Source organism: Hypanus sabinus, chromosome 3, assembly GCF_030144855.1.
Source record: "Hypanus sabinus isolate sHypSab1 chromosome 3, sHypSab1.hap1, whole genome shotgun sequence".
Taxonomy (NCBI): Eukaryota; Metazoa; Chordata; class Chondrichthyes; order Myliobatiformes; family Dasyatidae; genus Hypanus; species Hypanus sabinus.
In genome coordinates, this window is record NC_082708.1 from 42,442,456 (window position 1) to 42,457,381 (window position 14,926).

General features: G+C 37.1%; 1 protein-coding gene across 2 annotated transcripts in view; it reads left to right on the forward strand.

Annotated features, from left to right (window-relative positions):
- atp8a2 (ATPase phospholipid transporting 8A2) overlaps window positions 1–14,926 on the forward strand; it is a 419,615-nt gene that overhangs the window by 113,305 nt on the left and 291,384 nt on the right. Inside the window, exons 5-9 of one of the 2 annotated variants that reach the window (XM_059964171.1) lie at window positions 450–495; window positions 2,051–2,091; window positions 8,704–8,777; window positions 13,745–13,814; window positions 14,754–14,881. In XM_059964171.1, the coding sequence (XP_059820154.1) occupies window positions 450–495; window positions 2,051–2,091; window positions 8,704–8,777; window positions 13,745–13,814; window positions 14,754–14,881 (359 nt within the window). Of the gene's footprint in view, window positions 1–449; window positions 496–2,050; window positions 2,092–3,097; window positions 3,232–8,703; window positions 8,778–13,744; window positions 13,815–14,753; window positions 14,882–14,926 lie in introns of those variants that run through there. The other variant, XM_059964170.1, reaches the window with a different exon arrangement.

Consider the following 14,926-nt stretch of genomic DNA (forward strand, 5'->3'; position numbering starts at 1 on the left):
AGGAGGAGAGTGGTGATGATAATATCTTGAAGGATAACAGAATTTTCAGTGCTTTAAAATAATACTATTAAAAAAAGCTGTATTTTATTCATTTAATTTTCAGTGTTTTAAAAGTCATTTCAATAAATAGCTAAATACCATGGGACTTCAAAGACAGATATTTTGTTGTAATGCATTTGTTCATTTTCAATTGAAATTAGAGTACATGTTTTCTACATATCCCATGATATTTTATTTTCTCTTATGAGGTGTATTACCAAAACACTCCGTCCATCTGCTCCTGGTCTGGCCCCCCTGTCAAATTTTAGAACCCTTTGTGGCCCACAAGTCAAAAAGTTTGCCCATCCCTGGTATAGTTACTTCATGAGCAGTCCAATGTCACAAGAGAGTCTTAGTTACAATTCTTTATATTACTTTTGAAGCATTGAATTCTGTTTGCTTTGTTATAGAAAAGACATAAAGCTGATAATGATGTCAACAAGAAGAAAATAAAAGGTGAGTGCCTATGTAGTTGAACACAGGAATCAGAATGCTAGAGGAACACTGTTCTTATTTACGTTTTATTGTCAGACCAAACATAAAATTCCCATTTAAACAAAATGAATAGATAAAGCAGATCACAAAGATCATCATTGTCAGATGCAGTCAATTTGGATGTCTGACATGAGGGAGTATTTACCAGAAGGTTTTTGTTTTTAATTTAAATTTCAACTATAAACCATATTGCATGGCGATGAACCATGAAAGTTTGTTCTACTTATTCAATAACAACTTTTGAGATATAGATATAGATTTAGTTATACCAAAGTTAAAGTCAATACAAAAATTACATTTAATGAGTTCTGCAGTCTGATGAACATAGTTTTTAAATGAAACTGTTGAAAGTTCCTGTTGTGTGGGCTGCCTGGGTGTGCTATCCTGCCCTAAATCTTACTTTTAATTTGAGGAAAGCTGTCTAGTGGAGAATATTCTTGTTTTCAGATTATTATTGGAGTAGACAATGAGAGAACTCAAACAATGATTGGACAGTAGACGTATTCTCTGTTTACTGCTAATTTTTCATTTGTTTTGATAATATGAAAAAATAACTTGGTCGTGAATTTAAGGAGATGGGAATTAAATTGAATGCCCTATTTAAACAGAGGACTTTTAAGACTTTTTGCTGCTAGCTTTAGGATAAAAGGAAAGGATGAGCCCAATTTTTTTTTGTATTTGCAAATTTCTCTGTGCAAGAGAAGATTGCTTCAAATATAGTCAATAACATAAAAGATAATTTTTCACCATTAATGACAAATTCCTGTAAATAGTACCAAGATTCCTGGTATCATTGACTGAACTAGATGATAGATAATTCCCGTGTTCTGTACACTCTGAGCACAAAGTTTGAATTTTTAATCTGATAATTTTTGACTTAGTGCGAAAAAAATCATTAACTTAAAAGCTAATGTGTTTCCTGTTGTTCCACCTTCATAAAAGATTCTGCAGATGTTGGGAACTTAGAGCAACACACAAAATGCTGGAGGAACTCACCAGATCACACATTATATCCGGGGGGGGGGGGGGATTAATTTTGATATTTTGGGCTGAGACCTTTCATCAGGATTTTTTTAGCCATCTGTAATTGCACTTGCATTTAGAGTAATCAAACTAACTGGATTTAGAATTGGTGTATCTCCTAAGCTATTATTATCTTCAAAATCTGTAGAAAACTTTGATCATTAATAATGGAAAGCAGGCAGGGAGACACATAATCTGAAGAAGTATCAGCACCCAGCCATTTCTCCCACTTTGACTGGACAATGTTAGATAAAAATCATTCTAATAAAGATAATTTTGCAGCTTGATCATAAATGAACTGATGAAAATATCCCCAATACCCTAATAGAAATCCATTATTCTATTTACTTTTTAAAATGTATTTTGGTTGAAAAGTTATCTTGCAAGATTTCATATGAATTGTAATGAAATGTGAACATTTAAATAAATAAAGCAAGTAAAGTTTTAAGTTTTCTACCCTAGTTGCTATTACAAAGATGAATTCCTTTTCCAGTTTTGAAAGATGGCAAGTGGGAGATGGTTATTTGGAAAGAGGTATGTGTTTTAGATGTGCAAAATATTCTCAAAGGTTGTTACAGAAATCTGATTTATCTTAATCATCTAAATTTGGACTTTCAGACCAGGTAATTAATTATTTCAAAATTAATATGAAGTGTTGGGACTTTCGTCATCTTCCCACCAATATTTAAAGCAGTTATTGCCTAATATTAATTCTTGTATTGAGAAGGAGGTTGGTCTGCTGGTTATTGATTGATTTCTTCTTAAGTGCAATAAAAATTTTGAATGATTATCGGTCTGATTAATTGAACATGAAGTCAGACCCAAGGTTCAGCTTAAGGCTACATTACAAGTCAGTATTATGTAACTTGTAACTTATCTTTCTACTTCATAATATTCTACTTTGTTTTATCTTGGAGAAATTTAATCATATTGCAACAGTTGACCAGGATACTGTCAGCCTGTGTCAAGATTATACAGTGCCTTGCTCCATCACATTGTGCAAAGCTAATAGAGACTTGTCCAAAAAGGCTATAATAGTTTTGCGAGGTGGTTTAACTAAGTACTGAGCAAAGGGGGAATGTGTATTTTTGAACTGCTGACATTTCAGTTTCAGAATTTTCTAGTGTTGCATGTTTTACAATTTTCCTCATTTTGGGGCTCTACTGTGAAGAAAGAGTATGTGATTCACAAATAAAACTTCTCAGTTAAATTGATCAAAAATCTCTGTTTGTAATACTCATTTATGTGAACAGAGGGTTGGGGACTGAATACTTTTACAAGGCACTGTAAGTAATTTATTAGTACATAGTTTTTGCTTTGCAGCCCTTTATAAATACTGACATTTTTAAGAGAAAATATAAAAGACGTTATGCAGAAGCTCTTGATGTGATATTCAGTGATTCATTTAAATCTGTTGCTTGGGTAAATCATTTGTGCAATGCTTCACAACAGTTGATGATTGATAAACATGGGATTAGCTCATCCTAAACAAAAAGAAGCATTCTAAAGGGAGGATGAGGCAGTTGCGGCTGAGAGAAGTCAATGATAGCATAAAAGCCAAAGAGAGAGCATAAATTGGCAAAAATTAGTGGGAAGCCAGAAGCTTGGGAAACTTTTAAAAAACCAACAGAAGGCAAATAAACACAATGAGAAGAGAAAACCTGAACTATGAAGGTAAGCTGTTCAATAATGTAAAAGTGGATACCAAAAGTATTTTCACATAAATATTTCAGATATATAAAGTGATGGAAAAGTGGATATCAGACCACTGGAAAATGACATTGGAGAGGTAGTAATGAGGATCAGGGATATGGTGGATGAACTGAAAACATATTTTGTCTTCACTGTGGAAGACACCAACAGTAAGCCAGAAATTCAAGAGTGTTAGGATGCAGAAATGAGTGTAGTTGTTATTACTAAGGAGAACATGGTTGGACAGCTGAAAGCAGCAAAAGTAGATAATCCAACTAGACCTTATGGACAGGGTTTTGAAAGGGATAGCTGTAGAGATTGTGGAGGCATTACTAGTGTTCTTCAAGTATCACTACATCTGGAGTGGTTCCGAAGGACTGGAAAACTGCAGATACTACTCCACTTGTCAAGAAGTGTGGGAGAAAAAATTATGTCACTATTAAGGTTGAGGTTTCAGGGTACTTGGGGGCACAGGATAAAGTAGACGGAAGTCAGTATGGTTTCCTTAAGGGGAGATCTTGGTTGAAAAATCTCTTCGAATTCTTTGAGCCACGATAGACAAAGAGATGTTGTTTACTTGGATTTTCAGAAGACCTTTGACAAGTGCTATATGTAAGGATGCTAAACAAGAAAAGAGCCCATGTTGTTATAGGAAATGTATAGTATGTACAGAAGATTGGTTAACTAGAATGGACAGAAGGCAAAGAATGGGAATAAAGGGGGCCTTTTCTGATCTGTTGACTGTGACCAGTGGTTTCCTGCTGCTGGGTCTGAAACTTCCCACATTTTATTTTAATGATGTGGAATTGATGGTTTTGTAACCAAGTTTGTGGATCATAGGAAGACAGGCAGAGTGAGAGTGATAGAATAGTGATAAGATAATAGAAAAATGGGTAGTGTTGAGGAAGCGGGGAGTCTGCAGAAGGACTTGGACAGATTGGGAGAATGGACAAAGAAGGGACAGATGGAATTCAGTGCAGGGAAGTGTACAGTATGGTCATGCACTTTAATAGAACTAATAAATGCGTGGAGTATTTTTAAAGGTGATTGGATTCAGAAATCAGAGGTGTGAAGGGACTTTGGAGTCCTCGTGCAGGATTCCCTGAAGGTTAACTTGCTGGTTAAGGTAGAAGTAAGCAAAGCAAATGCAATGTTGGCATTCATTTCTAGAATTCAAGAGCAAGGATGTAATGCTGAGACTTTATAATGCATTGGTCAGACCACATTTGGAGTATTGTGATTTTTGGGCCTCTTATCTATGAACAAATATGCTGGCATTAGAGAGGGTCCAGAGGAGGCTTACGAGAATAATTCTGGGGATGAAAAGGTTAACGGATGAGAGGTGTTTGACTCTGAGCCTGCATTTGCTGAATCGTAGTTGGGAGCTGAACATTCAACACTACACATTATATCAAAAGGATAAGCAGGTAAGCCGAGGGGATGGGGTCACTATGTTGGTAAAAAAAAGAAATCAAATCAAATCCTTTGGAAGAGGTGACAAGATTGGAAGGTGAAGAATCCTTTAGGGTAGACTTAAGAAACTACTGATGAGAGTTGTATACAGGGCTCTGAACAGTAGGCAGGTTGTGGGATATAAATTACAATGGGAGATAGAAAAGGCATGTAACAAGGGCAATGTAATGTATTACGGTGAAGTAAAGGGAATTACAGAGGCATGAAAGAGGAGCTGACCAAAATTGATTGGAAAAGAACATTAGCAAGGATAATGGCAGAACAACAACGGCTGGAGTTTTTTGGGGCAATTTGGAGGCAAACCGATACATCCCAAAGGTGAAAAAGTCTTCTTAAGGGAGGATAAGGCAACTGTGGCTGACAAGGGAAATCAAAGATAGCATAAAAGCAGAAGAGGGGGTATATAATAATAGCAAAAATTAGTTGAAAATTTGAGGGATTAGGAAACTTTTAAAATAGAAGAGAGGACAACTAATAAAATGAGAGAAAAGATGAAATATGAAGATAAGCTAGCCAGTAGATATACTTTTTGATTCCAAAAGAAATTCCAGTGTTACAGTAGCATTACAAGTGTGCAGATATGAATATTAGAAGAGAGGTAGAAAGAATAAAAAGTAAGTTACCACTATCAGTCTAACAGGAGGGGTCAGCACTTCCCTGGCTATAGGTTGGCTCAATATAGATAGCTGAGGGTAAGAATGACCTCATGTAGCACTCTTTGGAGCAGTGCAGGTGTCTTACTAAACTGTCTATTACTAAAAGTGCTCCTCTGTTCAACTAAGGTGGCATGCAGAGGGTGAGAAACATTGCCCAGGATTGCCAAGATTTTTCACAGGGTATAGTATAAATAAAGGAGAGTACCAAAGGTTTTTTCAGATATATAAGGAGTACAATAGATGCAAGAGTGGATATTGGATGACTCGAAAATGATGCTGGAGAGGTAGTAATGGAGGAACAAAGAAATAGCAGATAAACTTGATAAGTATTTTGCATCAGTCTTCATCATGGAAGACACAAGCAATAAGCCAGAAATTCAAGTGTATCAGATGGCAGAAGTGAGTACAGTTGCTATTAATGAGGAGAATATGCTTAGGAAGCTGAAAGATCTAAAGGTAAATAAGTCACCTGGGCCAGATGGAATACACCCCAGGGTTTTGAAAGAGGTTGTTGAAGACATAGTGGAAGCATTAGTAATGACTTTTTAATAGATTTTGGAATGATTCCAGAGGACTGGAAATTGCAAGTGTCATTCCACTCTTTAAGAAGGGAGGGAGGGAGGCAGAAGAAAGATCTTGGACCAATTAGACTGACCTCAGTGGTTGGGAAGACGTTGGAGTCGATTGATAAGCATGTGCTTTCAGGGTACTTGGAGGCACATGATAAAACAGGCCAATGTTAGCATAATTTCCTTGAGGGAAAGTCTTGCCTGACTAATCTGTTGGAACTCTTTGAAGTAATAACAAGCAGGATAGACAAAGGAGAATTGATAGATGTTCTGTGCTTGGATTGTCAGAATGCCTTTGGCAAGGTGCTGTACATGAAGCTGCTTAACAAGCTAAGAGCCCATGCTATTATAGGAAAGAGACTAGCATGGATAGAAGATTGGCTGTCTAACAGGAGGCAGCGTGGGAATAAAGAGGGCCTCTTCTGGTTTACGGGTATTCTTCAGGGGTTGGTGTTGGGACCAATTCTTATCATGTTATATATCAATGATTTGGATGATAGAATTAATGGTTTTGTGCCTAGATTTGCAGGCGATGTAAAGATAGGTGCAGGGGCTGGTAGTGCTGAAGAAGCTGGGAGTCTATAGAATGACTTGAACAGTTTAAGAGAATGGGCAAAGAAGGGTCAAGTGGAATATAGTGTGGGACAATTGTTAGATATGTGGGTTATGACCACGTAAATGGCTGGAGTGGCCTAGCACTTTAGTGTAAGGGTGTTTATTAGGTGCATCAAAAATCAAACTTACGAAAATTAGTGAAAAGAAAAATGTCAATATTTACAAAATGTTATCTACAAAAAACACAATAGCGCCATACTTATCCAGTGTGAACTACTGCCAGCCCTTGTCTGTCTCTCCCCCCCCTCCCCCTCCCCTACCGAGGACAATAAACACTAGGAAATATCTCAAAGCCCGGTGTGGATGCCACTATACCACTGGCCGGCTTAGTTTACTTGTAATAAAGAATCAAACTTATGTAAGAAATCGTCGCTGTAAAAAATGCTGTCCATAATGAACAACTTTGCAGTGCTGACAAAAGAAAGATGTGGCAAAGAACACGAAATGTGGCAGATGCTGCAAATAAGACTTAAAATATCAGAAACTAGTCAACATTCAGGCTGTCTAGATCGGCCTTTCTCAACCATTTTGCCTTGGAGAAACACTTCAAATAATTTTCAGGTCTCAGGGATCCCCTCTGTAAAAAATAATTATTATATCTACAGTGCACAGTACATTAACATGATCAGTAAGTTGTAGATATAATAATCCAAAAATAATTTGCAATGCTCTTTGATGCACCATCAATAACGCACTCTGAGACGTGAAGGCAAGATATCAGCTTTTATTGACTGGAAGAAGGAACAAGCAGTGAGTGACCACCGTACTACATCCTGGAGACTGAGGGCTGGGCTCAGGCCTTGATCGCCTTTATTCAAGGGTCTGTGGGAGGAGCCACAGGGGCAGTCTGCAGGGGGCATGTCCAGACAGGTATATGTAGTTCACCATACTCTTTTGAGTAGAGAATTAATTTTTATCCAACCTTTCTTGAAAAAGAGCAGGTAGTTAAGCTTAGCTTGCTTTTCTTGAAATTAATCTCTTTTTTTTCCCTTTCATAAATTTTAAGGACTCAAAAGGGAAACATAATAAATTTCTGATAAATAACTGGGATTTAATTTTTCAAATGTTAGGCTTGGTAGATTAATTTAAATGAAGGTTGTAAATTGATTTTAATGCTATTTACAACATGAAAATTTTTAACAATGTTGAATAGTAGGGTTACTAAAAACTATAAGCCAAAGCAATAAAAATATAACCTCAGACACAATTTTATACAGGACTTTGTAAAAACATTTTCTTACTAAGTGACATGATCAAGCTCAAATACAGGCCCAGCATGTGAAACCTGTGCTTGTTTTTTTTCTGCACAAATACTCAATTCCAGGTCGAACCTGAGATAAGCACACATGGATGTTACCTTCAACTGAAGTGAGATGATTTCTATCCTTGCTTTCGATGCTTGTTAAACAAGAAAAAGCTTGCTCACACACGTGCAAAGTTCAAAAAATGTTTATGCGACCTCTCGTGAAACTCTAGGGTTCAGTGGAATCCTGGCTGATCTAGAGAGTGATGTGGAAATGAAGACCAGTAAACTTTATTTATCAATTCTTTCCAAAATTGGTTCTGGGAAAGAGAAAGAAAAATAATTATTGGATTAGGGTTCATTTGGGTTAAAACAAAACATTGTCTTTCATTTTGAAATATCACCTTCAGGTCAAATTTTAAAGTTGTCTTTAAAAGCTGTCAAGAAAATTCTTGATGAATAATGTGAAAAGTAACTGGCATTCTAATACTACACAATGGAAGTGAGTTCTCAGAGATATGATATAGCAATCACAAATTTGTTGTTAAACTTTATAATAACCTAACTAATGAGGCCATCAGTCTTAACAACTTTTTGAATGCACTTAATTGGTTTGGAAATACTGTTGAGCTTTAAGTGTTACGATCTCCCAAACTTTGAGCACCTTTACTTTTGATGTTATATATATTTTAGGAAATGCTAAAATGGGAAATATAGTATTTTAAACAACTATTTGATATTCTGATTGGTCTTTCATAAATGTCTAAATCACTGGACAATATGAAGTACTAAGATAAAGCCTGTCATTAACGGCAACACCGGTGATATCTTTGGCTTGGTTGTTTTCTACTGCCAGCTGCTTTTACAAATGGCCAATTTCTTTAATTTTTTTTTGCAGGTTGTGGTGGGGAATTTTATAATGGTCACCAATGGACAACGTCTTCCAGCTGACATTCTCATTGTCTCCACTAGGTTGGGCATTTTTTCATGTTGATCGTAGATTATTTAAAATGGACTTGTGAAAAGCAACAACTCAAATGCTGTAATTATTTTGGGCATTATAATTAAATGGATTTTTTTTAGCAGCATTTCTGCCATAAAACAGAACCTTTTAAAGGGTACAAAATAGCTCAGAACCACTTTCAAACATTTAGCAATATTCCTGGCTTTGAATTTAATCGGAGAGGATTATGATATTTTACTTCTGGATTTGAGCTTTTCATTTTGAGTAGTACTGCTGTTAGAGATAAAATGGACACCATTGTCAGCCAGGTACATTGCTGAATGTTGAGTCACGTATAACAACGCATTGGTCAAAATCTCCTCACTTGCATGTTACCTGTGAATGAGCACCACCTATTGTACAGAGTGAAATATAACTGGCTACAGCTGTAGCAACAGTGTATTCATATATATCCCGAGACTTCTTCAGAAAGGGAAACTGATGCAGAGTAGTGCCTAGGGTGATGAAAGTTTGCTTCAGATTTGGAAGAAACACGTTGTAAAAATTAGTTCTTCCCCTGGTGATGGAAAAGAGTAAGAGGACAAAAAGAGAAACATAGGTCAGAGGCTGCAAAGGAAGATAAGTGGACTTTACAGAGGGAGTAAAGTGGAGCAGACTGTTTTAAAGCTGAATTAAGTTGAGTTTGAAAGCAATGCTGTTAAAGGAAGATCCTTGCGTTGAGTGATTTGTCTTCCTCAATGCTGTCAGGATGGTGCCGGAGCAAGGTTTAGTTGACGCGGTTTGTGGATTGTGGACTCTGTTTTATAGTTATGATATGCTCTGGTTTCTGGTTACTGGATGTTTTTTCTTTGAATGGGTTCCATAGTTTTTCCTTGTTTCATAGCTGTCTGGGAAGAGGAATCTCAGGGTTGTATACTGCATACATAGTTTGATGATAAGTGTACTTTGAATCCTTTGAAACTGGAATCACGCGACTTGGACTTTTAAATAAGAAACTAGTTATGTTGGTTGAGGGGCAAATTGAGCAATGTTTTGGAAAAGTATGTGAATAGTGAATTGTTTTAAGAAATATTTTGTAATTTTTGCCCTGTTACAGCAAGGATGTGGAGGCTTTGGAAAGGATGCAAAAGAGATTTACCAGGATGCTGCCTGGATTGGCTCATTTGTGGATTTTGATGTTAAGGCAAAGATTTAACTTTTAAGAATTAAATTTGAAAGGGTATATTACATTAGCTGTCTAAAATCTATATTCAGTCATTATTATAAACTAATGACTTAAGCTGTGACACCAAAGGAGCTCACTTCTTTGGGAGGTGCGTGACATATTGCTGGGTATTTGGGCCAGTTCTGGGAGAGTTGGAATCTGTACAAGACAGATTTGCCTCAGCTCCATGATAGTACAGTCCATGTAGTTCAGCAAGATTTGCTGATGTCATGAGGAAGTTGAGGTGTTGGTTATACTTTCAGCAAAACTGACAGCAGGAAAGGAGAAATGTGAATAGAAATTGAGGAAGGAAAGGCACCATGCAAAAAATATTAAGGTTCTACAGACTCAGCTCAGCATCATGGCAGATTCAGGGTGAACTGATCTGGGAAGATGCCAGGTACAGCCCTTGCTCTTTGTTGATATAGGCAATCTCAGACAGGGCATAATTTGGATTATAGCAGATAGAGAGGCAAAAGACATTGTTGTTCCTTTCTTATGCCAAGTAGCACCATCTGGAAATTTACACCTATTTACACCTGTCAGAGAGATGGTACATGGGAAATGACAATGGTCAGGCTACAAGGCTCTCTACATTTTACCATTTGCAACCCCATCAAAGCACAGAAAGCACATAAAATCTCTTTTTGAAAGTAAAATGGTAGGTAATGGTCTTTCCTCTGATTTTCTCTTTTGGGTGGAGGATTTTAGCAACAAATTGTGTAGGAGGGGTAGAAATCCACTACTGTGGAAGACAAGGTTTGGGAAAGAATGATGATGTAAAGATATCAAAGGGTGAATGGCTATGAAGATTTGGGAGAAATGGTAGACGGGGAGAAATTAGTGTTGAATGAAGGGAAGAGATTGAAGTAGGGTTTGTGAGAAAAGATAGGGTAGATTAGTAGATGAAAGGCAGTGGCAATGAGTGGAGATAATTACTGTGGAAAATAAAACAGGAACATTAACCTTGGGTCCCATATCCCTGACATCTGTCCAGGTAGAACTGAGTCTCGTTAAGCAGAATTGACCCCTGGTTAAGATGAGATGCATTGTCCAATTCATATTTTAAATAAAATTACAGCATGCATTGATTGACACCAGTGTGTGTATCAGTGACCTCTTAGAAAAAAATGTTTAAGCTTTGAGTTCCACTTGCATAGCATTTAAATCAGATTGTGTCATGCAATAGAATTGTACGTGCACTGTGAGAGCACAATGTAATGTTACTGTGCTCTCAACTATAGATAATCTTTCCATATTTTCTTTGAAAGCTTGTACATGAAAGAGATGCCAGGCCACTTGGTTTAAGAACTGGAGTATTGGACAAACACATATCCATTATCTTCAGAAGAGGAGGGTATTAGATAATAGTACCAGGCCTATTCATTCCTGGAGTTCATTAAGAAACCTGGCATTCAGTAAGAACATAGCTGATCCAATCTTGGACTCATTACCAGCTTTCCTGCACCCTATGCTTACCTCTTGACTCCTGGGTACTTGAAATGTCTTTCTTCCTCCACCTTGAATTTATTAATCATTCTCCACAGTTCTCTGAGACAGAGAGTTCCAAAGTGTCATCAGCTCTAAGAAAATCAAGTCTTCATCTGAATAAAAGCTCTTATTTCTGAAACTTTGCCCTTTGGATTTTGACGCTTCCTTTTCCTTGGGGAACCATCCTCTCAGCATCCACTCTGACACCCCCGTCGGAGTCTTTCAGCTTTCAGTTTAATCATCTTATCTTTCTAAAGGCCAACAAACATAAGCCAATCTTCTGTCCCTCTTTGTACCTTAACAACAAAACTGCACGTAATGAGTAAAATAAACTCATGAGGGACTTGAAACAATGTCTAGGTTAGAAAAATCAAACTCTTTAAGTTATGGATAAGACTGGGTCTTGGGGAAAGGTTAATTATGACGGTATTAGACAAGAGCTGGGGAGAATAGATTAGGGTGTCTATGTCTATATCTGGTGTGTGGAAGTTAGTTAAAGGTCAAATGGTCAGAAATCAGGATCAATATCTTCCTGTGAAGAAGAAAGACAAGAATGACAAAATTCAGAAACCTTGGGTGATGTGAGATATTGTAAATTTAGTTGAAAGGGTAAAAGAAACATAAAGTTTAGAACGTTGAAATCAGATGGACCTTTGAGGAATATAAAAGAATTGGAGCAGAATTTAAAACAGGGAATTAGGAAGGCTAAAGGGAGCCATGAAGCATTTACATTTAAAACAAGAGCAACTAGGGAGCGAGTAGGGCAATGTAAGGATATAATAGGAGATTTATGCTGGGAGCTAGGAGTGGGCAAGGTACTAAATTAGTTCTTTGAATTGCTATTTACCAAAGACATGGATGACATCAAGATCAGGGCAGGGTATATTAGTTTATCATTGCCCTTCTTCACCCTTCAGCCCAAGATATCAAACTCCTGACTGACTACTTAAAGTGCAAGCACACCCTTGCTTAAAAGTGGAGGCACAAAAAACATCATGCAGTACTCTGTGTGCAGTCACACCATTTCCCTGTAAAATTTCATGAAAACTGCCCTGTTTTTATGCTTCACTGCCTTGTTATAATTGATAATTGTTTATTATTGTCACTTCTTTTGCATGCCATTCAGAGAGATTACTCCATAGATACATCAAGATAGAAAAGGGTGGGGGAAATACAATGTTGGATAAAAGCCAACATTAAACCTTGACAGATGAGATGCCGATATGGTTTTCTCTGATGCAGAGTTGAAGACCAGGAGAGCATGTTTTGAGGATTGGGGGCTAGACTTTTAGGAGTGAGATGAGGAGGAATTGGGACGCTTTTGAGGCTTGGGTGTGGTGATTTGGGGGAAAAAGGAATGGATTTCTGGATATCAGAGAAATAGAGGAATATTGAGGTAGCCCTGGTGAATGGCAACATGGTATACATTCAGTCATGATATTGATGAATGCTGAAGTATGCTCAAATCGCCAGATGGCCTATCTCTTATCATCCTGATTCAATAAGGCTGTTGTAAGGTATTCATTTAATATCTTTGGAGAATATTTGCTTAAATCTTCTGTTTTTCTGTCAGATGTCATTCTCTTAGCTGATGTTGATAGTACCAACTAGACCATGAACTCTGGTTCTTCATCCTCCCCAAGTTGATTTTTTTTAAGCTACTTGGTCATATCATGGTTCTGGCAGGAGGCAGATAACATTCCATCCTGAAATCACATCCGTGACTAGGGAAACACCTGTCATTTCCAACAACCGAGAACCCCATATAATTATCAATCTATTGACCTTTATCCTTTTCTCATGTACAACTGGTGCTCTGAATACACACGCCAAGTCAATATTATCCTCTTTCTATACTTAGAATTGATTGCTGGTTAGAGAAAAAGAAACCCTTGGGGGTTCTTCAGAAGTATCTGCCTGTTTTTCTTTGTCTTTCTGAGAGTCATTCCTTGCTGCCTGTCTGTATTCTTTTGAACTGCGGTGTGGCTACTTCCTGCATCAGGCTGTCTATGAGATGCAGAGCCTTGCAGTAACACCTGCTGCCACTCAAAACCTGGAATTTGAACACCTCCATGTTGTAATATTCAAGCATTCTGGATAAAAAAACCCTCATGAACAAAAAGGAGAGGGTGGAGAAGTAGGGACCAGCTGAATTCCTCTTCGTAGAACCATTACAGACCAGATGGTCCGTTAGCATACTAAAATTTTAAGTAAAAAGTGTAAAGATGTTTCTGATATATTTATTATATAAATGATTGTTTTCTCATTCTTTGTATATAGTGAGCCACAGGCAATGTGCTACATTGAAACGTCAAATCTGGATGGCGAAACGAATCTCAAAATAAGACAGGTAAATAGAATCAAGTTACAGCAGTGCTTCAGCACTTTAATTCTGATAGGGATCAGTTTTTTTGCACAATGGAAGCATGGATGTGATAGTTGGAGATATATTGCTCTTCTGTTAATGTGTGTAAGATATCTCGTGTAAGATCTGTAAACCAATTATATCCTCAACTTGTGGAAGTTAGATTCAATAAAAATAATGCAGGAAATATAATGCTTGTCAGTTAGCATCTGTGGAGAGAGGAACAGGAATAGTGTTTTCAGTTGTATACCTTTACTCAAAATGAACAAATGTTTAAAAATCAAATGTGTTTCATGTTTAGAGGAGGGAATGGCAGTCTGAGAAATGTCTGAAAAGCCAAACACTGATTCAATATTACTCATCTGATACAAATCTGAGAGTCTAGTTATCTGAAATTGTTAAATTTAGTGGAATGTATATATAGAGAGAAACTTGATTGATTTATCCTATAACAGCTTAAGTCCCTGATGAAGTGGAAATTTTTCAGTGCTGCCTCTTTATCTTAAACCTCCAGAATATCAACTTTAAATGCTGTTTTGCCACATTAGTTTGTAGTACAAGATCTGATTGCTGTATCAGTGATTTATGCGGAACAAGAACACCCATTGAGAACTTCATGAGAGGATGCCCTTGAAGGTTATCTCACAAATTCATTGTCTTCTGTGGTATAATTTGTAACTCAGAAGGGTGATATCTTTTGTTATTTGTGATATCTGAGTTTTAGGGAGAGAGATGATGCTTTTATTTGGCTCCAGCAATTAGTTCTAACATACTACAAGCAATTGTGGTCACTGAATTATAACTTGGCCTTTTGTGTGCCTAATTTGGTTGGATGATTAAGACTGTGATAAGTATTTTCAGTGCTTCTAGAGTTTTTTTTTTCAAAACCGTATTCTCTGACTCCCAATTATCCTTTCTGGTTAGGGTTTGCCATCAACTGCAAATGTGCAATCCACTGCAGATTTAATGAAAATGTCTGGGAATTTGGAATGTGATGCTCCCAATCGACATCTCTATGACTTCACTGGCAATCTCCGAATTGGGGACCATCGGTATTGTATTTTTTAAAAATCACTGTCTCGCTCCATATTCATGCT